Here is a 23,144-nt window from a genome sequence, read left to right on the forward strand (position 1 = left end):
CTGTGGTCGAGCCGGTTCAATCGAGAGTAACCACGAGGCGTGTCGTCGCGTCCTGTGAGTGTGGCGTCGCTGTGGGTGCTGGTGTGCGGGTGATGAGACTCGTTGTTGGAGAGCTAACACTCGATCACACATTGCCGCGCGTTTGTCTCGCAATTCTCATCGGCTATACCGGCTGTTTGATCAAGAGCTCAATTAGATGTTGACCCCGCTCGCGTTTCTTCAGAGCTGATCAACTTGTGCTCGGCCGGGCTGAAGAATTATCGCGAAAAATAGACAGGGGTGCGAGATGCGCGCGACTCATGCGACATGCGCTCGTCCTGGTTCCGGCTCACATCGACTCGATCATGAACAAGCGCAGACGCCTGGACTCGCCCGGCTCTACCGTCAAGTCGCACAGCTCGAACAGGGACCTCGTCTCGCTGCTCGAGTCGGCGCAGGATGGCTCAACACCGCGGTGCGCATTCCCCCACTCGCATCTCACCCCGCGCACACTCACTGACACGAGCGTCCTGCATGCTCAGGCCTGGTGCGTTCTCGCCGACTGCGAATCTGATCGCCCTGGCCGCAGCGCGTTCGACGAGCCCCGATGCCGCTCCTCGAGATGCGCTCTTCCCCTCGAGTAACGACCTTGCACACCTCCCGGAGCCGCTGGCGATCAACCTCACGTACCTGTCAGGCTCCAACCCGGCCTCGGCCTCGATCCCGCGCCTCCACTTGCGCCTCGAAGTGCCCCACTCGTCCTCGTTCCCGTCCGATCCAAACGCCGCTCCATCCGTCTCGTCCGCCGCCCACCGCATCAAGCTCCTCTCGTTCTCTCCCGACGGTGCCTACCTCTTGTGCGCGTCCGGATCGGACCGCGCAGAGACGGACGGGTCCGATGACTACCTGACCGTGTTTGAACACGCCGACTCGGGCTGCATTGACCAATGGTCCATGATCCTGCACGAGCAGGCCGGCCGCTTCGGAGCGAGGACCGGCGGGACGTCCCCTCTAGTCGCGACCGACGGCAAAGAGGTCATCAGCGTGCGCTGGATCGGCGAACCCCGTCCTGTCAGTATTGTCCCCCCTCTCCCTAAATACCGCGAGAGACTGCTGTCTGACCCCGATTCCGTCGTCGCACACAGTGGTACCTTGATCCGGACTATGTGCCCGCGGAAGCCGATCAGGCTCAGGCCGGCTCGCCTGGCAAACCTTTTGTATGCGCGCCTCCACGGTCGTCGCCTCTCAGCGGGGCTGCCTTTGTCGCGGTCCTCTCGTCGGCCGAGGTACATGCCCAACTCGCTCGATGGCTTCGAGTCGCGCCGTCCTATGCTGACACCAAATCTGTTGCTCGTCCACTAGATTGTATTCGTTCATCTGCCCCGCACCTCGCCTCTGCTGCCCAACATTGTCTGCATGCCGCTCCACCCGCCTCCTTCCGCGCTCGTCTCCCCTTCTTCCGTAGCTGCTGCGCTCCCAGAAGTTACCGCCCTTTCGCCTTCGAGGCGAGCACTGTCCCTCACAGCCGTCCCGACCCCGCCCACTTCGCTCGCACGCTCGATCGGCCAGATCCTGCCAACTGTACCTGGATCGCAACCGCTCGGCTCGAGCTTGCCGGGACCTGCCGCCGTGGACCAAGCGACGCCAACTTCGCACATCTCGCAGCTGGTGGGATCCCTCGTCTCGACTTTACCCTCGATGGACGCGTCGTTGCCGCTTCCGATCGCACCTTCACCTGCAGCAGGTGCTGGCAACGCTGCGCTCAAAGAAGAATTGCGAGCTGCCGAACTTGCCCATTCGATCGAGAGTGACAATCCGAACGGGTCGAATCGAAGACGTCGCGTCCACAAGGCCGATGTCGGTGCTGTCAGGGGTACAAGGGCGTCGAGCGAAGCCGGAATCACGACCTTCTTGATCGCGACAGTTTCGCGCCGGTCGAGATCAAGGCCTAGACGCGCGGCACCGGCCCCTCCGACAGAAGCAGTTCCCGCCGCACCGGTTGTCCCACCCCTCGCAGACGCTGCCACTCTCGCAGCCGATCTGGGCATCAACATGAACCTCGATGAAGAGAATTTCGATCTCGCGTCGATCGATGGATTCGATTTTGGGTCACTCGACGCTGCGTTCGGGTCTTCGACAACGACAGAACCTGCCAAACCCGCTCCAGTACCGCCATCTCCAGACAAGAAACCTGACAGCGAGCTCGAGAAAGATCGAGTTGAATCGAAAGATTGGGACGATTGGGCGAGCGAGAATGCAGAGCGTCAAGATGCCGCTGATGCCGACGCGAGGGATCAGTGGAAAATCGAATTGAGTGAAGTCAACATTGACATGCTCAATGTTGATGGGCCGCGTGCGTTTTCCCCTTTTTTGGCATTTACTGTTATCCAACGTGGGACTGAGCCGGAACTCGCTTGCTGCTCACAGGTCTGACCGTCAAACCTCAACCGCATCTCTTCGCTGCCCCTCCCACGTTTGTTCCCATCAATGACGACGAAAGTGAGGTGGTTCAAACTGCAAAGATCTCGACACTTGCCTTCCTCGAGGATAGCGCCTTCGGGGTATCCGACAGTCAGCCCGGAAGCGAGTCTGCAGTCGATCTACAGCTCTTGGTCGTCGCGACAGCTCTTGACTGTACGTCTTTATCACATTAGGGTGCTGTAGAAAGGTCCAAAGTATCTTGTGCTGATATAGTCTTGGAGTATGGATAGCTCGACCACGCACGTTCCTGTCGAGTTACGCTCTCTCGAACGAACCTTACCCACTCAGCGAAGCGTTTGCCCATCTCGAATGCAAGAAAGCCGATCTCTCCAGTGTCGACCTCGGAGAATGGGTTAGTTCTTTCCTGCGCCCGCGCGATCTCAGAGGTTGACATGGAACTCGTTTCGCCAGTCTGCACGCCTCGCAATCGAAACTCCCCTGCCGAACGCAGCGGTCATGACCTGTCTGACGCCTCGAGTCACGGGCCGGAGTCTCTGCCCTTCGTTCTTTGCCGTACTAGCCGAACCAACCGCTCTCACTGCGACGTCGCAAGAGACAAAAGACGCTGGTTGGAAAAGCCAAGTTGTCGTATTGAGCTCGTGAGTTGCTCAAACGGGGTTGTTGCTTCTGTTTGCGCTCACACCGGTTCTCTGCTAGCGATACATTACTCCCTGTCGAATCTATCGACGCCGTCACGCTTCCATCCCCAAATCGTAAGTTCTATACACTCGCAATGCTTCTCGTCCCTTCACTAACGCGTTACCTTGGAAAGTCTATTCGTCTCTTCTTTCATCTCCGAACGCCGCAGTTGTCGTTGCACTCCCGCATGAATCGTCAACGTCGTTTTCCCGCCCTGTCATAGCCGCTTCACCTTTCAGTCGAGATTGCAGTTCTCAGCTCGCCCTGTCGCTCATCAGGCAGGCAGATGCGACAGATGTTGTTGGAGTCGCCGTTACGACAAGATCGGACGGTTCGTCTCTCGCTCTCGTGGGGAAACTCGGCTCAGGCGTTTGAGAGACTGACCCGCTGTTCCACTTCTCGCTGTTCATAGCAGACTCACTCCTCGAACTGCTCGAGTCGACACATTCGATCGTTCAAGCACAATTGCCCGCCTCTCAGCTCGTGTCCAACACCTCGATCCAGTTCGATTTGCTGGGGATTGCGAGCGGGTTGTTCGCCTCGTCTAAGACTTTGTCATCAGCGGTACGAATCAGGGCTGCGCAGGGCACGATCGAACTCGCTTCGGCCGTGCGCGCCTTCACCAAGGTTGAGAAACGACAGAGAGGGGCGAGCGGACTTGAATCGTATCGGTGCGAAATAGGTATGTTCCCATGTCCCGCTTTTCCCTTTTTCCTCCCCGCCCCAAGTCGATCGCTGATTCTCTAACGTGTCCGAAAATCAGATGCTCTTTGGCCACTCGTTGGACATGCGACTTGGTACTGTCAGTTCCTCGAGAAATTGATTCGAGACACCTTGCGGAGCTCTACCGGTACGGAGTGCACGGACCCTCATCTTTCCTTCGAGCGTCGCTTGCTGATCCCGACTCCTGACCTCCATCGGTACAGATCCGCCCAGTCCTCTCCTCCTGCACCTCTTGCATCCAGTACCCCGAGCGCTACACCAACGACTCTGCGTTACACTTTTGGGACTCTGTTCCACTCTCAAAACGCTCTCGACTACGCCCGAACCGGGTATGAGTCTCGTCGAACAAGAAATGATCGATCTTGCTGGCAAGATTGTCGATGATGCCATCCATGGGGACGACGAGAGTCGAGTCGGAGGACTCTCGAAATGGAAAGATTTACTCGACAAGGTCGAAGCGATCGAAGGGTTAACCTCGGGTGAGTTTTTTTCGAAAAAGCTCGTCTCACCTATCGCTCAAGGAAGATTGAAATTGATACGTCGAGATGTCGCAGGCGTTCTCCCGGGCTCTAGCTTGTCGACATTGACGATTCCTCAGAATGTCTATCCTCAAGCGAATCAAATCTCGAGTTTGCTAAGTCAGGCATACCCGAACCTCGCACCTACTGCAAAAGATTCCCTACCTTCGCCCCCGAAATCTCCACCTCCTTCCTCTTCTTCAAACGCTCTCGAACGGGATTTGATTCGGAAATGTCAATTACCCCTTCCGACTTTACTCGAGAATACCAAAACGCAAGTCATGACGAAGCAGTGTTTGAGATGTGGCAAGAAGAGTGGTGCGGTGAGTGCGACTTTATCGAATGGGGTATGGGCAGGGTTCGAAGCAGGATGGAGGTCCAAATGTGCTTGTGGAGGATTGTGGAGAACTGTCTAGAAAGGAATCGCAGAAGACTAGGGGAACTTTTCTTTTTTTTTTTTCTTTGCAAACGTTCACTCAAAGAAGACGATTCACGCGCTTTCAAACGAGAGAGCTTCTGCGAACACGATGTCGTCGCCTTCGACGACCTTCTCGTCCCCGCTTGCCTATCTCGAACCAAGAGAATTCTGGTTCATCTTGCACGTCGTTCCGATCGGTCCAGCCTGTCGAGTACCCGACAAATCCAGTTCCCTCCGTCACAGGGAATCTTCGTACTTCGATACTTGCTGGGATTTCAATCTTGTCGTCTTGATCGTGAACGTGTGAGAGTCCTTGCGAAGTCGCAGAGAATCGTGGATGAACAGGAACATGTCTCGAAAGGGGCCAAACATCGAGTGCGAGCGTAGCCATGAATCCAGACAATCTAGGAGAAGCGACAGAATCAGGATTGGAAGAGTGAGCTTTGAGAGAGAGAGAACCGGAGGAGCTAAATACTTGCGCGAAGCATGAACCCCATTCGAGAATCGCAGAAGCAGCTGCACATGTTTGGCATCGTCAGAATGCTTCCTGATGGCAATACTGCTGAAATCCTACTCACTGTTGAGTCTGTAGCATGTTGCAAACTCGGAAGGCTGTCCGAAAAGTGCGGCACATGGTTGATAGAGCATCTGAGACGTGACGCCACAGCCCATGAAGAGCCCCGTAAAGGTATATTTGAGAAAGGTTCCCGCTTTGAGGTCGTATCGATCAGGACTGTTCAAAGGTATCAAACGTGAATCAAGACAAAAAATCGGAAGCCAGGTTCATTTTGACAATAAGCTCACTGTTCGTGCCACAAGTGCTCGACCTCTGCGGTCGAGAGCAGTCCGACCAGCGAGAGACTGACAAAGAAACATGCTTTGAGGATCTTGTGCAAGTTTGGTGAGTCGATAGGCCCGCTAAAAAAAAAGAACTTGTCAGCAAGACACGCTCCATAAAGGAAAATATCAAGTGTGCTCGCCTGACAATATTGGCAGTAGAGACAAAGCGATGCTGCCAGAAAAGGCCAGAAACGCGTCGAAGATGCTGACAGTAAACCATAGCCACCTGTCCTCGGTTGCCTCGGGGAGGACTCGTTTACATCGAAGGAGGCGCTCCTGTGCCAGTGATTGTACGAGGAAAACTGCCGCGACCACGTCGCCAATCAGGGCTAATACAACATGCTGAGCCGACACAGTCGATACAGAGGCAACACCAGTAGTGGTTCTGCGACAGAATGCCATGAGCTACGATCAGTCGATGGAACCGGCAGGCAATGGCGATGCAGCGCTGACCCGGGAAATCGCGCCATGCCATCTGCAAAGATCCAAGAGAACAGGAGCTCAAGCAGACGTCGAAATAATCTTTAGCGAAAAAATTACAGCAAATGAGCGAGAATACTCCGTGCTCACCCCGAAGAGCGTCCCTGTCCACGTCAAGGTTGCGAGGATCGGGTTCATGCGGATATACCAACACGTGAGAAGATTGACTGGTGTCTGTTGCTGCTGCTGTTGTAGTTGCTGAAGCGTGCGGATGAACGCATCGTGCGATTGCGGGCTCTGGTCTTCTGCACCAGGGAACCCGCCACTCGCATCTGATTCATGTTTCCGTGCTCGGATCAAGCGATGAGAGGACATGAATAGCGTAAGCAAGAGCAAAAGCACGAGAAAGTCGCGAGGCGCGAGCAGTTGGCAGTCCGGTTCGATTCCGCGGACCCATTCCAGCACATTCTGTGCTGTGTCTGACATGCTTCTTGCATAATGCGTTCACTCAATTTTCTACAAGCAGAACATACTCCCGCGTCGAGAAAGCAAATTTGAGAACTAGACGACCACGGGCATGTTCAGTTCTCAGCTTTCTCAACAGCATCTCTCTCGATGCGAGGTGAAGTTGACTCACCGTCACCACTCTTGAGCTCGTAGAATCGCGATGCGGGGACTGCTTCGTCGTTCACCATTGTCCCGTTCGCCGAGTCGAGGTCGATGATGAAAGGCCTAAGCGTCCGCAGAAATCCATCAGCACCGGGTTGAGAGAGCCCTGCGATTCGATACACTCACTTTGTCAAGCTCTTCGTGTCGCCAAACTCGTTCCTTTCCGTCACTTGCCTGAACTGCAATACTGCATGTTGCTTCGAGGACGAAGGGTGATCAATAGGAATGTCGGCAACCTTGAGCAGCAGCAAGAATAGTCGTCAGGAGGCTCGTAGCGGCGAGAGAATGACGATAGTGCTCACTATCCGATCTCGCCCCACGAGATACGCCGACTGGCGATGCACATGAAACAGTTCTGCCTCGAACAGTAGGCGTCAATTTTCGTTCGTCGCATGATAATGCGAGAGAAGCCTGCCGGAACGCACCGACTTGTTCTTTGCCTTTGAAAACGTACAGCCTCCAATTCCGAACCGGTTTCCTCGCTTCGGGCGGTTCATTGTATTTGAGTACTACACCTCGGAGGGTACTGTTCAAGCGAGATGAAAAGGTCAGCGAGAGAGGTAGACAGAGAGAAACGCGAATGGTCTCAGGCGGACTTGGTTTCGGCTGCCAATGCTCCCGACTGCTTGAAGTTTGGCTCGACAGGCTTCGCTGGCGCATCTTCTCCCTCCTTGCGAGTCAAACTCTGTTGCGAAGGCAGTGCTTGCGATGGCCTGCCTGGTGAACCCGCACGTTTCCCCCGCCCTCCATCTCCACCTTCCTGTTGACGATCTCTGTCTTTGCCATTGTCGCGCGCTTCGTTCCTGTTTCCTCCTTCTCTGGGACGGCCGTGCGGAGAGCGTGATCGTCTTCGTTCGTGTTCCCGTCGTCGATCGTATTTGTTGTCATCTGTGTCCCGCCTATCTTTCCGGTCATACCGATCGTCGTCGTAGCCTCGACTTTGCCTCTTTCCGCCCGATCTGTCGTCGTATCTGCTCGATCGAGCTACAGGCGAGCGAGATCTCCTGTCATGATGATCGCGCGAACTCGAAGGTCGTGGAGATCGGCGTCGAGGTGGCGGAGAAGGCGAACGAGGTGCCATTGAAAGCGAGGGTTCGGCTATAATCGCTCGATATCACTTATATGCGCAAGAAGGTAGAAGTTGAATGAGTGATGAGCGAAATCGACCTAGTCTCACATTATTCCGTATGCTGTAATTGACAAGACTGCTTCTTCTTGCCTCGAAGATAGCACCTTTAAAGCTCGATAGATCAAGTTATGAAGCCATCATATTACATATATACATCATACCGCCGTTTCTCGAGCTCGAAGCTCGAAGCCCGGCGCCCAAACTCGTTAACGGTGACCGGTTCCTCGCGCGAGAGCGTGCTTCACTCGCAGAAGAGAAGGGGCGCGCCGGCTTTGATCACGTCGCCGACACTGCACGACAGACCCGTCACCTTTTTCCCGACGAGACGTCGTCCTACCCGAATCGAGATTTCGGTCTTCATAGCTTCGATCTGTTTTGCAGAGCACCCTTGACCGATTAGAGTCTCCCAACTTCGACATTATTCAGGTAAGCGTACCTTGACTGGGGCAAATTCCGAGGTCAATACATCGCCAATCTTGACGTCGATCGCCCGGACCGTGCCGAGTGCGGGAGACTTGAGGGGAACTCCGGTCGCTACAAACAAACGACGATGAATCAATCAGAAGCTTCAAGCTCTGATGAGTCTGCTTGAGCTTACACTGGCCCCCTGCCGCTTGGCCCTGAGAATTTGCTTCGTCCTCCTTGGTCTTTTCCTCAAGCCATTCGGAGTACAGAACGCTCTCCCTGCGATGTTTAAACCCGATCCGGGTCAAAGAGCTGTACGTGGGACATATTAGAGAGATGGACTGACTCTTCCGCCAATTCAGCCAGATTCTTCTTGTATCGCTGCGACAGCTCTTCGACCTCCTGACGAGTGAATTCCTCAAGCTCTGCCATCTCCTTCGCCGAAAGAGTAATGTTCTCGATCTTGGGAGTATACGAGCCTGCGTTGAAGTCTTTCTCGATCTGCGTTCACATTGTGTGCGTGAAAGGCATTTTAGCATCAGCCAAGCGCCATGATTCGCAAGATCCTGTCTTACCTTGGCGAATTCTTCTTCAACGGTAGGCACCCATTTGATCACGTCAAACGAGCGGATAAGGAAATATTTTTCGACACCTTCGCCTTCGAACCGCCCGATAGGCGACCAAGGTGACAAGGTTCGGCCAAGGATCTGGTAGCCTCCGGGAGAAGCAACGGGGTAGATGGCGCACTGGGTCCCGGCAAGACCGAGAGTACCGGCAGTGGTGTATGTCCTTGTCGGATTGTACTTTTGAGAGGGTACAAGCGCGCGTTTATCGAGCGGAGCTGCGAGGGGCAAGCCCAAGAAGAAGCATCTCGCCGTGACAAACCACTCGGAGGAACAGAAATGGTCAACGAGGGCCGAGACGTCGCTGACTCCAGTCGCGCGTGCGAGATACTCGATGTTTGAAGGTAGATAGACGGCCTTTTTCCGGATACTTTCCATGTAGCGACGAACCGCATCTCCAGTGAGCGAGTCGTTGAAGGCAACTGGGAGTTCGATCCGTCGGGCAGGGACTTCGATTGTCGTCGAGGCTTTGGCGAGTCCTTCGGTCGCAGCTTTCAACAAGTCAAAGAGCTTGTCCTGCGATAACTGCTTCGGGTCGAATCGGAAGAGGATCGAAGCAACGCCTTGCCCGAAGGTGAGAGCTGTACGGGAAAGCATAAGCATATAGTCTTCGTGAGGGTTGAAGCGATGTTGCTTACTAGGCAAGTTACTCTCCCTCAGCTTGCGCTCGTACAGCTCGGTGATCAATCTCGTCCTGAACGAAAGCGCACGCTCTCCGACCTCGACAAGGATTCCGCCGTCTCCTGCTTGACGGAAGCTGATCTTTGGATCGTCCTCCGATGACTCGACGACCTTGAGTAGACCGTCGGAACGCTTCTCTTTCGTGGTTTCGAGATCAGCCGGGAAGGGAAGCGGCGAATCGGTCATGAGGCTAGCAACCCATTCCTCTTGCTTCTGGCGGTGAGCTGGAAGCGCTGCAAGGGAAGGCTCAACGAATTGCACCTTGTCCCCCGGACGCAATTGACCCATTTTCCACCATTCGACCGTTACCAGTGCGATGCAGCAGATGAGGCCGCCAGCGTCTGGCGGGTCCAGCGCCAAGAGTACTGGTGTGTCGCCGTTCATGTTGAGGAACCCAGCAGAGTAGCCCATCTCAATCGTATTCGAAGGATGACTGCCACCGGCTCCTCCATCCTTGCGTGAGAATTTGAGCGGTCTCAGGCCTTCGAGCCGGATCCCCAGTCGATTCGCTTGCGCCGAAACCGTGAGGGTTGTTGAGTACAGTGCCTCGAGATCCTCTGGCAAGAGGTAGTCGGCGTCTGCGTTGGGTCCTGGCAAAGCAGCGAGCTTCCATTCGCGAGTGAAAGTCGGTAGCGACGAGCTTGGCAGCGTGAAATCGGCTTGTTCCTCTGCTGACGGCGCGGCCGTTGGCGAAAGCGCCAAAATGTCTCCACCAACGAGTTCCCGACCTTGCACGCCTCCGAGGCCGCCTCCAGAGAATGTCGACTTGCTGTGCATGAAGACAGGTACGCTTGGCAATCCGCCCTTGATCGCAATGTACGCCCTCGAGCCGGTGCCTTCACAACTTCCAATTTCGAGCGTCGATCCAGCTGGGACCACAAAGCGGGTCCAGAGCGGCTTCGTATCCTCGTCGACAAAGATTTCGGCTTCAGCACCAGTAACGGCAACGACCGTGGAGGTAGTGAACTTCAGAGTTGGCCCAGACAAGGTCACTTCGAGGACTTCGGTTTCGAGAGGGTTTCCCACGAGGGCACTGAGAAGAATGCGCTACGGTCAGCAAGTGGTTATTGAGATGGAGGAGACATATCGCACTGACTTGGCAGCTTGAGCCGACAGATTGTCCATTGCGCCTCCGCGTGGGACACCGTCACCTCCAGGAAGCAAGCGAGGGCGAAGATCTTGAACAGACGTAGCGAGGCCTCCATCCACAACTTCGATGCAAGCTGGTCGATATTCGTCAAAGGTGTTAAGGAACGAAGTTGTGACCTTTCCAGCGACAAACTCTGCCAAGTCGACCGGCATTAGCGAACGGCAGAGTCTAGATGTATGGCAATGGAGTACTCGCTTACTCTGACAGTTGAGAATCGATCGCAGGTATTCCACGTTAGTTGCTGTTCCCAAAAGCGTACTTTCGCCGAGTGCCTGTTCAAGTCGCGCTCTCGCTTCCTCTCGAGTGTCACCGTGAGCTATGACTTTGGCGATCATCGGATCTGACGAATCCAAGACAGCGTGTCAATGCGGCCAAGAGACTGATTAGCGCGGAAGGCGTGGCTGACTGACCGTAGAAAGAACTGATAACAGAGCCCGACGAGACCCACGTATCGACTCGGAGCCAAGGGTACGATGGGAATCGTACCTCCTGCAGAAGACCAGGAGCCGGCTTGAAGTTGAGGTGAGGTACTTCCGCGTATACACCTGCAGAAGCCTTCTTTTAGCATCGCATCCTTGTTTGGTCGCGCGCAGATACGGTCGGCTTACGAGCTTCTATCGCATGACCCTTGGTTTGCGAAAGCGATTCTTGCGACGGCAGTGAGAAAGGCTCAGAGCTCGACTGCGACATTGCGAGCTTGAGCATGAGTGCCGACAAGTCCAGCCCAGGTCGGATCGCTTCCGTGACTGGATGCTCGACCTGGAGACGGGCGTTCAGCTCGAGGAAGTAGAAATCGGCAGTGTTGTCGTCTACGAGAAATTCGACCGTGCCCGCGGAGCGATAGTTGATCAATTCGCAAAGCCGGACTGCCGCAGAGCACAGCTTGTCGCGCAGTTCCGGATGTTCGTCGATGAAAGGTGACCCTGCTTCTTCAAGCACCTTTTGGTTCCGCCGCTGAGCCGAGCATTCGCGCTCGCCACAATGCACGACCTTGCCTTGGCCGTCGCCGAAGACTTGGATTTCGATGTGGCGCGCGGCAGGAATGAACTTTTCGACAAAGACTGCCCCGTTGCCAAAGAGTGTCTGTTGCGGACAATTTCGCTTTCTTAGTTTTCTTTCGACGGCGTGTGTGAGCACAGACAAGCGTACTTTTGACATGTCGACAGTGCGCTGGAAGGCCTCTCGGAGCTCCTGTTCGCTCTTGGCGACTTCCATGCCCATGCCTCCTCCGCCAGAGGACGACTTGAGCATGACTGGAAACCCGACCGAGCTGGCTTGTTTCACGGCTTCTTCGACAGCGTCGACAAGCTCGGAACCAGGGAGGACGGGAACTTGGGCCTTGATGGCTCGAGCTCGAGCTTCGTGCTTGAGTCCCATACTTTGAATGGATTCTGCGGTGGGCCCCGCCCAGATGATGCCGCTCGACTCGACCAGACTTGCAAATTCCTGCGGTCGAGACATGTCAGCTTGTTGACGCGTACGACTTGGTCGAGGATGACGAGTCTCGAATTTACGTCGTTCTCTGACAAGAATCCATAGCCGGGATTGATAATAGTCGCTTTCTTTTCCTTCGCAAGCGCAACAATCGCGGAGCTGTCGAAAGCGGGCGTACAGTGAGCGATCAACTACAGCTGTGGTTCAAGTCTGGAAACTTGCGCACCCATCGATGTATGACGAGATCAAAGCCGTTTCGTCTGCCTGGAAGACGTGAGGACAGGATGCGTCCGCCTCAGTGTAAATCGAGAGCGACTTGATCCCGACCGCGCGCGCCGCCCGGATGATACGCAAGGCGATTTCTCCGCGGTTTGCAATGAGCACTTTGTGGTCCATGGTCGAGTGGGGAAGTCGCTATCGGCCGTTGGTGGGGGTACAAGCGAACAGGCGAAACAGGGGGCGTCGACCAGGTACGAGAGCCTCAGAGCGTGCGTGTACTGTTATCGGTGTGTAGTCTGTGTGTGTAGGCGTGCGAGCGATCAAGATCAGGGCACGCCCGAGAAGAGTGTGGAGAGATCTGAAAACAGCCGCGGACCCTGGCGGTTAGCGTCGCTTAAATCTGACAGTCTGATATCAACGGACCCTTCGAAAGTCTATGGCTCACCCGTCAATCAGGTGATCATCCCCGCACTGCAAGCTGCAGTGCCGACAGGTAGTTCCTATAGCCCGATGTTCCGAGAGGCGCGATATGTATGCGATGCCCTATGATAAGGGGAATCGAAGCGCCGCGGACCCGGCGCTTCTGGAGGGCTAGGGCACCGTCAGCGGCTTATCCTCTCTGCGACATTGAATACAACAAGGTCTGCAGTCAGGCGGACGAATGCTCAACGTAAGAAGCAATGAATTGAAGATAGCAAAAAACAAAGAACACAGATACAACTCGACACATTTTTAGCCCTGCGCGCCTTGACTCGCTGGCTCTCTTCTACAAAACAGCAACAACCTCGGTCTGGGGTCGATCGTGGTCGTCCTTCTTCGGGTCTTTCGATTCGATGCCTTCTTCACTGTCCCTTGCGATACTTGTTTCCGAGACTTCGTACACAGCTTCGTCGAGGAGAGATGACTTTGGCGAGAAGCAGTAGTTGATCATGAGGTACCACAGCGCCGCCGTTGCAGTCGAGAAGAGCCAGCTGACCGAACGAAAGCAAATCGTGTTCAGCTTGGACGCGTGCGGCGAGTGCGGGACAGTCGGACGCAACTCACCTGAACCTGTATGTGAACGGCTGAATATCCGGGTTTTTGGGATCGATCGCATGCGCAAACGCAGGCAAATTCGGTGCCAGTGCGAGCACCCATGCGACAAATGGCCGCCAGTTGAGGCCCCATTGGTACCAGTAAAGCCCTTGCGGCTCGTATAGTTCCCGCACATCAACCTTGCCTCGGCGCACGATGTAGAAATCGACAGCTATAGAATGGAAGCGGTCAGAGGATGACAAATATTGCTAGCAGCACGAGATTGAGACGGACCCATGATCGTTGCGATCGGTGCGAGGAAGACCGGGTAAGCCCCGAGGAAGGCGAGGAAAGAAGGTGCGTCCGTTACGATCTTCCATGGGCAAGTCGCCCAGCACAAGATCGACGCGAGAATAGATCCTCGAAGGATTGTGACGTATCGAGGCATGAGCGAGGTAATGTCAGTCGCAAAGGAGAGCTGTAAAAAGCTGACACAATTAGCCCGAGCCATAGAGCCTGGACCGCGCGGGGACAAAGAATGGACGAGCCTGGTTAGCCGAGAGATTGACACCAATCGTCATGACGACCCATGCGAAACTGGAGAAGAAGCGTGCGGCGCGTGAATCAAAGAGCGCGCAGAGGGACGCAGGATCAAAGATCGCTTTGTCGTAGTTCTGCTTCGCAGCTTCAGCGCACATCATGGCGATAGCGATGGGGATTGTGCCGGTGACTGGGACGGCAAGTATTTGCCAGTGGTTCGCTTTTGGAGATCGAGAAAAGCGAGAAAAGTCGGAGATATTGACACTGAGCATGGCAAGGTCAGTTTATGTCTAGCTGCAGACTGGCAGACACGACTTACGATACAGTCGAGTACAGACCGACAACCGAATTGAACCCGCACACGATGGCCCAGCCTCGCGACCCACCGGGGAATTTGCTCGAGTCCATGGCGCCACTGATAATGTCGCCTTTCCCCTTCGTAACAACAAGAGACCAGACAAAGAAGCCGAAAAAAGCTGTCGTAACAAGCTTGGCGTGAGCACCGGGTCTGCATGCGAGACCGAGCATGGCAGAACGCACCAATTATCGAGACGTAAGCTTTGATGCTGAAAAATACCTTGATGCGATGAATCGGGACACAAGCGAGCGGAGCTTGGACGAGCCAGAGCAGGAGAAAACCGACGAGCGTTTGAGTCGTGATGCCGAGACCTTCGGGAAGGGTGTTCTCGATGCGATTGAACGACGGCCAGATTGCGCCAATCATGACTGCGACCACGTTACCTCCTTGCTGTAGCGAGATGACACGGTCAGTCGCTTTCGTTCCGGAGATGAGAGATGACAAGGTCTGAGCGCACGTAGGTCAGGATCACAAGCCAGAGAAGAGCCAGGATGGATCGCACGAGAATCGGAATATAAGCACCGACCATTCCAAACGGTGCTCGGGCGCAGACGGGGAAGGAGCAGTGTGTGAGGGCACCAATGCGACCGTTGAGACTCAAGACTGGCACGAGGTACGAGCGTCAGCTGCGTGCACACAACGTGAATGTGGACAAGGAGATGCGCACCGACACCGATGCAGAGAAAGGCAAAGAATGATACGGGCACCGCCTGCTTGAGCGTCAGGCCGTATCCGACGAGCGCAGAGCCCAAGTCCCAAGTCGCCGGTGCGAATTGATCCGAGTTCCAGTACGAAACGACGTTCAAAGCGCTCCATGTGCGATGATTCACGGGGACAGGATCGAGGTCCTTGTTGGACCAGCGCCTGAAACCCGCGAGCTCGCGTCAGTCGAAAGCAACGGATGGATGCAAATCATCTCGTACGTTGCGGTTCCTCTGACTCCAGCCTCTTGCTTGACTTGGATCGCCTTGTCGACTTTACGAAATGTGTCCATACTGCTGGATGCTCGTGGGCGAGAAGTAGCGAGCGGGAGATACAGAGAGAAGGACGACGAGAGAAGGTAGCGAGATAGCGGTTGTACGAAATAAGCGCCGATCTGAACCCCGGATGTCGGATACAGCACGATAACGATATCATCGCAGGGTACGGTATGTACTGAAAGATTAGGCCGTACAGCGGGGTCGATCGTTGATCCGAAAAGTAGCTCTCAGTGAGTCTCAGTCACAGGGTCCCTTGAGCCCTTGCAGGACTTGCGCTTTTCACATATGAGCGAGACCCTTTCGAAGGACTCAATAATCGCCGAACATCAGCATTGGCGCAATCTTAGAGGAGTAACTTTGCGGCCCAAAGTTACGGTGCCAAAAGCTATGACGTGTGGCGAGCATAGCGAGATTCTTCTCGCGGGCGTCAGCCCGTGGCATTGTTGCGCCTAGAGAGCCAGCGTTACAGCTGCATATACTATACGTGCCGAAGGTCGAACGGGACTCGAGGAAGCGATAAGGGGAAAATAGCTTAGAGCTACAGTACTAATTAGCCGCGAACACGCGCGCGGCCCGGGCCCGGCGTCCGAACAGCTCAACCGCAGCCGTCCCCCAGCCCACGCTAGAAAGCGACCCTTACAGTACTGAGTACTGCACGCGCTTGCGACTAACAGCCGACCCTTTGGCACGAGCGTGCTTGCGTCGGAATTCGACTTGCAGCACCCTTCCCCACTTGTTTCTTCCGCACCCGCATCCGCGTCCCTTGCTCTCGCCTCGCCTCGTAGACAGCGCATCCAGACTTTTCAACATCATGCCACTCGAAGCTACCATCAATGTCGACATGGGCGAGAGTTACGGCCTCTGGCATCTCGGGGCCGACGAAGCCCTGATGCCCTATCTCGACTACGCCAACGTCGCATGTGGATTCCACGCCTCGGACTTTGACGTGATGGCCAAGACTGCCACACTGTGCGTCTCGAAGCAGAAGCCTGATCTTTCTCCTACTCGTCCATCGCTGACCGGTTCGTCTCGACAGGGCAAAAAAGCACGGCAAGAACATTGGTTGTCATCCTGGACTGCCAGACCTGCAAGGTTTCGGACGACGCGAGATGCACCTTCCGCCGCAATCCTTCTTCAACATGATCCTGTACCAGGCCGGAGCGCTGTCCGGGTTTCTCAAACTGCAAGGGCTCGAAATGTCCCACGTAAAGTGTCATGGTCAAGCGTATGTCATGTCGAGTAAGAATGTCGAACTTGCCCGCGAAGCCGCCAAAGTCGCGAAACTGTATCAGGTCCCAATGTTGGGACTGCCTGGCTCGGCTCATCAACAAGCGTGCGAAGAGCTGTCGGTTCAATTCATTCCCGAATTTTACGCCGACCTTCAGTACAACGACGAGGCAAAACTGCTCGCACCGAGATCTCCAGCCGAGAGGCATCCAATCACAGCAGAAGAGTGTTACGCACGGGTGAGTTCTCGCTCTCGCAGAATCTCGCGACTGTAACATTCCCCGAGCGCATCACTCAAAATCATCTCGATACCAGATCCGAGGGATGCTCGAAACGAGCTCGTGGAAATCCCTCAATGGGGCTGAACTCAAATTCCCTGATTCTACCGACACCGTGTCGATCTGCATTCACGGCGAGTACGTGGACTGTCAATTTGGCCTCGACTTACTTATACGAGCGATGTCTGACACGTTTTATCGCTTCTTGCTAGTTTCCCCGGAGCCGAAGACATCGCGCAAGCGGTCAGGAAGGCGATTGACGACGTCAAGGCAAACAAATCATCGTAGACGGCATTGCCTCTCGGTGCCTGTTCGAGCCAAAGTCGCACAAGAAAGGCGTATAGCACCACGTCGACGCCCATGGACGGAATGATGCAGAGCCTGCTATCGCGACAAGCGGAACAGGCTACTTCCTCTTTTATGCAACAAACCTTGCTCTTCGTCGTTTCCGGTTGTGAACTTACTCTATACTACTGCATATATCACCTGAAATTCTTGTCTCTGCCCGATGCTCGGTCTCGTACTGAGGTGGCGATGTTTGCTCGAGCATCCAGATAAATCTCGCTTTGACTTCTAGCTGCTGACCATCTCGCTGATCACCGGAGCATGGAGAGAGGCGGACTCGCTGAGTCAACCTTTCGAAAAACTTTGTGGATGCTGTTTTTCGAGTTATGGTGACGAGGACCCTGCGTGAATTCCTAAATTCCCGTGGCGATCTAATTTCAACGCTTCAAGTGCATCGCGCGGGTAAAACCTGTGCGCATTGCTGCTCAAAGGGTGCAGACCCGACAGCTCCTGACAATGCGTGAGATTCGAATGGTAGATAACAGCAAGTCTAGTTGCAACATCTTTCGGAGGAGAAGGAGAATGTGTACAAACAAAAATTCAAGCTTCTTTGATCTTGGAAAGTGCCTTGAATCCGAGACTTTCGAAGACCAATCGCAGGGGTACAGGAGAGAGGAATCGGTGCGAGTTTAGAACAACTTGTTCATTGCTTGCATCGATAGTTCAACACCGAGCTATCCGGTAGTGAATGATAACCATAAAAAGTCAGCCTCTTTGCAAGATACCCAAGGAGCGGAGGTGGAAACTGACGAAAGTGGCAGCGTTGGCTGGGAACGCTCGCAACATGGCAGGTCCGAACCCTTTGAACAAGGCCTTGACTCCGTCCGTCTTGACAGTTTGAGCAGCACAATCGATGAAACCCTTGTAGGTTCCTTCCGGAGCACCTTGAAGACGAGACTTGATAACCTGTAGTTGTTCACAAGAAGGAGAAACCCCCCAGCCCGGTCAGTTCAACGCTTCTTGACACTGAGAGCAGATCAGCGAGACTGTTCAAGACTTGCATCTGGAGGAATGGCAAAAGTCCACATCGTGACACCGGCGAGACCTCCCGCAACCATGACGGCCGAGAGCGAGAGCGCAGCTGGGTCTTGACCGGCAGGCGTCAACGTCTTTTTGACGTACTCGTACGCGACAAACTGTCAGAACCTCGGAGATTTGAGTCAGGATCGGATGAAGAGAACAGAAGAGACGAGGGTCGAGATTTACGTAGGCGGCTGAACCAGGACCGTCTCGGGCAAGAGTTGCTCCAGTTCCTCGGTAAATACTCTTGAGTCCTCCTTCTCGGTACAGTTTACCAACTGCGTCGATCGGACCACTGTACAGCTGCTTGCCTCCTTGACCTTGCATCTGTAGTTCCCCCCGAAAGGTGGTCAGTCACTCGGAAAGAGCTCGAAGCAAAGAATGCTAGGAGGGACACAGTAATTACCTGCAGGAGAACCTTGACTCGCTCGACGGGCGCTGCGACGAGTGTGGTCGGTACCGCCGAGAAGAATCCAGCCGCGGCCAACTCGCCGTACGACAAGATGGACGATTTGCGTTGCGGAGTCGCTGCGTAAACCAGTTTCTTGCCCATCGAGTAACCCTATGGTACGTATGCAACACAATGTGAGTGTTTTGCTGATAAACTGAGCAAGGAATCTGAACGAAAAGTACGGACCCAGAAGCTGACAGCAAACATGGGAGTAACTCCTGCCAGGGGAGGTCCCATTCCGCGGTAGAATCTGAAGAAAAAGAGGCATGCGAACACGAAGGTGTCAGTGACTTTTGAGCGGTTCTGGGCGTATTGTCCCGTGGGACGTACCCTTTCAGTCCGTCGCGAGCAAGAGTCTGTTTCACAACATCGAGGGTACCCGTGTATTGTCCAGGCTTGGCCGTCTGCAACCTGACCTTGGTGAGATCGAAAGGTTGTCCTGCAAAGCGAATGCGTCAATACGCAAATCGAAACGAAAACGACCGAGTGGGGGGGATGTTCGGACAACTGGGCACAATGGAAAAAGACTTACCGACGAGGACAGCTGCGACACCTCCAGCACCTCCAGAGATGAACGATTTGATCCCGGACGCGCTCTTCTCTGCGAGTTTCTCCTCCTTGGCGAGGTTGGCGAGTTCAGATGGTGGGGGGATCGATGTAGATTTCGACTGGTGACCGCAAAGGCCGTCAGCAACCCTTTCACAAAAGCAACCAACGTCCTGAATAGGGATCTCACCATAATGAATTCGGTGCGTGTAGAGGACGATAGAGGAGAAAGGATCTTGACGTTTTTGACACGCAATTTCAACAACTGGTGGCCCTCGGCTTCTTTCAAACGCCGGGTCAACTCGGCGCCATCCCGAATTTCGCGCTACTTTGCCTAGATTTTCCCCTCTTTGGACGGGCCTCACTTCTCGGGTACGAACGGAGAACATTGAGATCACTGTTACAGGGGGAATGGAAGGAGCAAAAGGGCAGCCAAAAAAAAAGGACAAGCTAAAGATTCGAACGAGACCGGAAAAAAGAAAAAAGAAAAAAGAAAGAGGAAGACGAGAGGCAAAATCGGATAGGAAAATAGGAGAGAGTTTGTGAGGATGATCGAGGTGGGAGAGGGGTGGCCGATCCAAAGGTCCTGACAAAGCATACGGAATGGGAACAGCGAGGAAATCTGCGAACGCTATCAACCACGACAACCGCCTTTCGAGTGACACGGCCAAGGCAAGAGGCACGACAAAAGATGTGCTTTTCCTTGTAGCTGCACGGGCGAAAGAGGTATGGGTCGGGGGACGGCGAAGACGATTCGTGCTGTGGGATTCCGGGACTTCGAGCGGGGACGCAAGCGGAGACAAAGACCCTCGTCGGCATGGGAATCTCTTGTGCTCGTCTCGTTGTAGTGAGAGCGAGTGAGTGATTCATGCGCGACGACGTCTGCCTCGGCTCCTCTGGTTTTTCGTGTGCTCGCGATCGACGAGCTGCTGGAGCAACTCGTTCGACGCTGGGAGAATCGTCCGGCGTCCTTCGGGACGAAGGTCCGGAGCGATTCGAGCTGGTGTATGGAAAAACGTGACGGAGGTCGGAAAGCCTGGCCTGATCACCTCTTCTTTCTTTCGGGAAGGTGCGAGGTAGGAGGAGAGGAGAAAGAAAGAAAGAAGAGGGACTTCGGCCGGGCCGATGGCAGTGGTAAAGTTTGGTGATGTTCGTCGATCCTGGTTCCCGCGAAGAGCGGAAACGAGATCGAGGAAAATGGTCAAGGTTGGGTAAACTTGAGTGGCGAAAGGGACCGAGCAAGACGCAGGACGATGAATCGGATGACGAGGTGGGAGGAGTCGTCGGGATTCATAGACTTGCGCGCAATCGCAAGGCGGTCTTCCGCGTTCAAAAGCAAGAGCTAGCTAGTTGCCTAGCCGGCAAAGTCGACGAGCTGGAAATCCTTGTCCTCGTCGTAGGTGTCGTCGTAATGGTCACCGCAGTGGCTCGCCGAAGGCGAACCCGAGCTGACCGACGCCGATGAATTGTGTCCTTCTCCCAATCCCGAGATGTTGCCGTCGCGGTCAACGTGCGCATCGTGCACGGCAGAGCAGTGGCGAGCGCGGTCGTGGCGACGCGAAAACTTCTTCGGGCAGTGAGGGCAAGTGACTGCAGGCGCGCAACGGGACATAGTCAGTACGCTGTGCAAGAAGACGACCCTCGGGCGGGCGATCGGCAGAAGAGACGCACATTCGCGGATGCCAAGGTGACTCTTGTGGTGCGACTGCATGTTGAAGTTGCGAGCGAACGCGCGACCGCAACCAGGGTGAGGGCAAATCTGTCATGATTGGGCGAGTCAGTTGACGCTGGCGGGAGACGCAGAGTATGTGACCACTCACGAATCGCTTGACCTGGTCCTTCTTGGCGGGACGCTTGGTCGAACCGCGCTTGCCTTGGCCGACCGGAAGCCTAATCTTCTGATCTCCGACGATGACCGTTGCGGTGGGTCCGGTCGCGGCAAGGCCGGTCGTGCGAGCTTGCGCGATGGCGACTCCGGCAGTCAATCCATTCGCAAGTTGAACGAAACCCGTCTCGCACGTCGATGGCTTGAGCGGAGGCGAGACAGCTTTGACAGCGGGCGGGGTCGGCAGCTGGATGGGCTCGGCCACGTCCACGAGCGCGACGGCAGGGGCAGGCGCGGGGGTAGCAGCAGCAGGGGCTACCGCCGGAGCGACGGAAAGAGGGGCCGGAGTCGAGGCGGCATTGACGTTCGGGACAAAGTAATAGGTGCCGTGAGGCGTCTCGATCGCGGCGGGGGGAGGGGCCGGGTGCGGGACGGCGAACGCCTGCGCGACGAGTCCGAGCGACGACGAGTACGGGATCATCGAGTGGTTCGACACGAGCGCGTGCAGCTGCTGGTGGGCGGCCTCGGGATTCGGATACGCCGGGTACGCGCCCTGGAAGTGCGCGGCTTGCATCGTCGGGTACGCTACGTGGGTAGAGTAGGGCTGCTGAGGCTGAGGCGGGGACGCGAGGTGCCCAGAAGGAGGAGGGGCAGCGGACTGGGCCGCGTCAAAGTGCGCAGCAGTTGCAAATTGCAAGTGCTGCGAAGCAATTCGAGCGGGCGCAAACTCGCTCAAATGCTCGAATTGCGCGCCAGAATCGGTCTGTAGCAACCCAATGAAGCATGTAAATTGTCTTGCTCGAAGCGGTAGACCCGCCGAGAGGAGGCGTGCCAAGAAATACGGGAGAGAAGCCTTGCTGCGTACCTTCATTACGTCGCCGAGGGCAGTGCCTTGTTGATGCTTGTGGTGCTCGACCTCGACGCGAAGGTTCTGCGGGATTGGGGATCCGGTCGGAGTCGAGGGGAACGAGGACGCGGGCGAAGGGGAGCGGTGCTCGGCCAAGGAAGACGTAGACGACGACGACGACGAAAGCTCTGGGCGTTCTAGCTCTTGCTCCTCGGGCACGGCAGGGGCCAAGAAGTGCTCGTGGTAGTCAGTCGCCGAAATCGGGTACTGATCGAACGTAGGCGAGGGCAGATTCGCTGCAGACGAGAAGAAGAACGTCGACGGGGACGGCAACACGGAGAAGTCGGCCTGAGCGATCGAGGGAAAGTCGGTGCGGATCGACAGCGTTTGCATGTTCTGCAGAAACCGAGGGACAGGTTCGGAGGAGAAAGAGAGAGTGGGAAGAGGACGCGGAGAGAAAGGGGCACAGGGCAATAATATTGAGGGGGGTCGCTTGTGAGGCGGTGTGATGCTGACCTTTCGAAAATCGCGCGTTTGGAACATGCACCGGCGCTAACTTTTCTTTTCGACACTCGTCACGCTCATGTGTCCGGACCAGTACACGGTCCAGCACCAGCACAGCGCTCAACATGATACTGTCTCCATGCAGCCAGGACTATGATAGGGAAAGCGAAAATGCCTGTGCCATATGCCATTCAATCTATATTTATACGTGCCGATGATACGAAATTCACGCCATGGGCCTTTTATTTTTACCCCTCGATTGGCAGTGCCCGCATGGCTGTGTATTTGCTCCGGAGGTCCAGTACAGTCATCCCGTGCTCTCGAGGAACGGAATACGCATCCTCGCGACTGATCCGAGACCCTACAATGCAATAGCCCGAAGGCTGAGGAGGAGCTGTGCAAGCACTTACGGCATGATCTCCAAATTACAGTAGTCTCGAACATTCTCCCGTAGCGGGGTAATACAGCACAGAGACGCGAGGATTATTCATGAAGCTTTCGATAAAATCGAGAGCTGGGACGTTGGTGGAGCGCCCGACGCAATATGGGGCGGGTAGCCTGGCAGAGAGCGCAAGAAGAGCGGGTGCGAGATTCTCGCCATAGAGCTTGAGCTCGTGCCCTCAATACCACTCGAGCTGGATCGATCAAAAGTCGGGCTGAGCGGGCATACGGCACGTGCTTCGAGCAGTACAGTAGTTCAGCGTGCGCGCGACTTGTTCGGAGCGATCCTCTTGACTGCATTACTCCTGCCTGACTCGATCTAGATGTTCGTAGTGTGTACGCGCCTTTCTGTTGAACCCGAGGACTGCGCGAGAGCCGGGCGCATGCTCGAGTGAAAGCGGTTGTCGATGAACGCAGGTACCTTCTTCCCTGTGTCGGCA

The 23,144-nt window shown here is 55.2% G+C and overlaps 7 protein-coding genes across 7 annotated transcripts; 2 read left to right on the plus strand and 5 right to left on the minus strand.

Moving 5' to 3' along the window:
* Positions 1-299: 299 nt before the first annotated feature.
* Positions 300-4,756, plus strand: JCM15063_000848 (uncharacterized protein; the record flags this gene model as incomplete). Its single annotated transcript, XM_076680920.1, has 13 exons — positions 300-454; positions 522-1,050; positions 1,125-1,265; positions 1,342-2,332; positions 2,407-2,613; positions 2,691-2,812; positions 2,872-3,059; positions 3,118-3,173; positions 3,233-3,430; positions 3,512-3,781; positions 3,863-3,949; positions 4,026-4,301; positions 4,377-4,756. The coding sequence occupies 13 exons, from the start codon at positions 300-302 to the stop codon at positions 4,754-4,756; spliced, it is 3,600 nt and encodes a 1,199-aa protein (XP_076531927.1).
* Positions 4,757-4,830: 74 nt separating this feature from the next.
* Positions 4,831-7,768, minus strand: PML1 (Pml1p; the record flags this gene model as incomplete). The annotated part of the gene is made up of 11 exons (XM_076680921.1): positions 4,831-4,905; positions 5,015-5,162; positions 5,238-5,274; positions 5,337-5,491; positions 5,563-5,676; positions 6,552-6,579; positions 6,656-6,750; positions 6,814-6,923; positions 6,990-7,042; positions 7,113-7,213; positions 7,284-7,768. The coding sequence occupies 11 exons, from the start codon at positions 7,766-7,768 to the stop codon at positions 4,831-4,833; spliced, it is 1,401 nt and encodes a 466-aa protein (XP_076531928.1).
* Positions 7,769-8,057: 289 nt separating this feature from the next.
* Positions 8,058-12,505, minus strand: DUR12 (bifunctional urea carboxylase/allophanate hydrolase; the record flags this gene model as incomplete). The annotated part of the gene is made up of 12 exons (XM_076680922.1): positions 8,058-8,186; positions 8,253-8,350; positions 8,415-8,500; positions 8,568-8,722; positions 8,797-10,558; positions 10,622-10,808; positions 10,875-11,015; positions 11,086-11,220; positions 11,284-11,758; positions 11,825-12,121; positions 12,190-12,268; positions 12,336-12,505. 12 exons carry the CDS (start codon positions 12,503-12,505, stop codon positions 8,058-8,060), a joined length of 3,714 nt encoding a protein of 1,237 aa, XP_076531929.1.
* Positions 12,506-13,094: 589 nt separating this feature from the next.
* JCM15063_000851 (uncharacterized protein) lies at positions 13,095-15,234 on the minus strand (the record flags this gene model as incomplete). Its single annotated transcript, XM_076680923.1, has 9 exons — positions 13,095-13,299; positions 13,373-13,574; positions 13,637-13,820; positions 13,891-14,146; positions 14,202-14,358; positions 14,423-14,687; positions 14,743-14,843; positions 14,908-15,104; positions 15,164-15,234. The coding sequence occupies 9 exons, from the start codon at positions 15,232-15,234 to the stop codon at positions 13,095-13,097; spliced, it is 1,638 nt and encodes a 545-aa protein (XP_076531930.1).
* Positions 15,235-16,031: 797 nt separating this feature from the next.
* JCM15063_000852 (uncharacterized protein) lies at positions 16,032-17,013 on the plus strand (the record flags this gene model as incomplete). The annotated part of the gene is made up of 4 exons (XM_076680924.1): positions 16,032-16,189; positions 16,257-16,686; positions 16,763-16,863; positions 16,938-17,013. The coding sequence occupies 4 exons, from the start codon at positions 16,032-16,034 to the stop codon at positions 17,011-17,013; spliced, it is 765 nt and encodes a 254-aa protein (XP_076531931.1).
* A 686-nt stretch (positions 17,014-17,699) lies between these two features.
* JCM15063_000853 (uncharacterized protein) lies at positions 17,700-19,280 on the minus strand (the record flags this gene model as incomplete). Its single annotated transcript, XM_076680925.1, has 9 exons — positions 17,700-17,744; positions 17,821-17,976; positions 18,072-18,206; positions 18,277-18,417; positions 18,497-18,652; positions 18,728-18,791; positions 18,872-18,980; positions 19,074-19,209; positions 19,278-19,280. 9 exons carry the CDS (start codon positions 19,278-19,280, stop codon positions 17,700-17,702), a joined length of 945 nt encoding a protein of 314 aa, XP_076531932.1.
* A 1,161-nt stretch (positions 19,281-20,441) lies between these two features.
* On the minus strand, positions 20,442-22,152 carry JCM15063_000854 (uncharacterized protein; the record flags this gene model as incomplete). The annotated part of the gene is made up of 4 exons (XM_076680926.1): positions 20,442-20,677; positions 20,759-20,846; positions 20,908-21,675; positions 21,778-22,152. 4 exons carry the CDS (start codon positions 22,150-22,152, stop codon positions 20,442-20,444), a joined length of 1,467 nt encoding a protein of 488 aa, XP_076531933.1.
* Positions 22,153-23,144: the final 992 nt, after the last annotated feature.

Source organism: Sporobolomyces koalae (assembly GCF_050403365.1).
Source record: "Sporobolomyces koalae JCM15063 DNA, S_koalae_JCM15063T_v1_ctg49, whole genome shotgun sequence".
NCBI lineage: Eukaryota > Fungi > Basidiomycota > Microbotryomycetes > Sporidiobolales > Sporidiobolaceae > Sporobolomyces > Sporobolomyces koalae.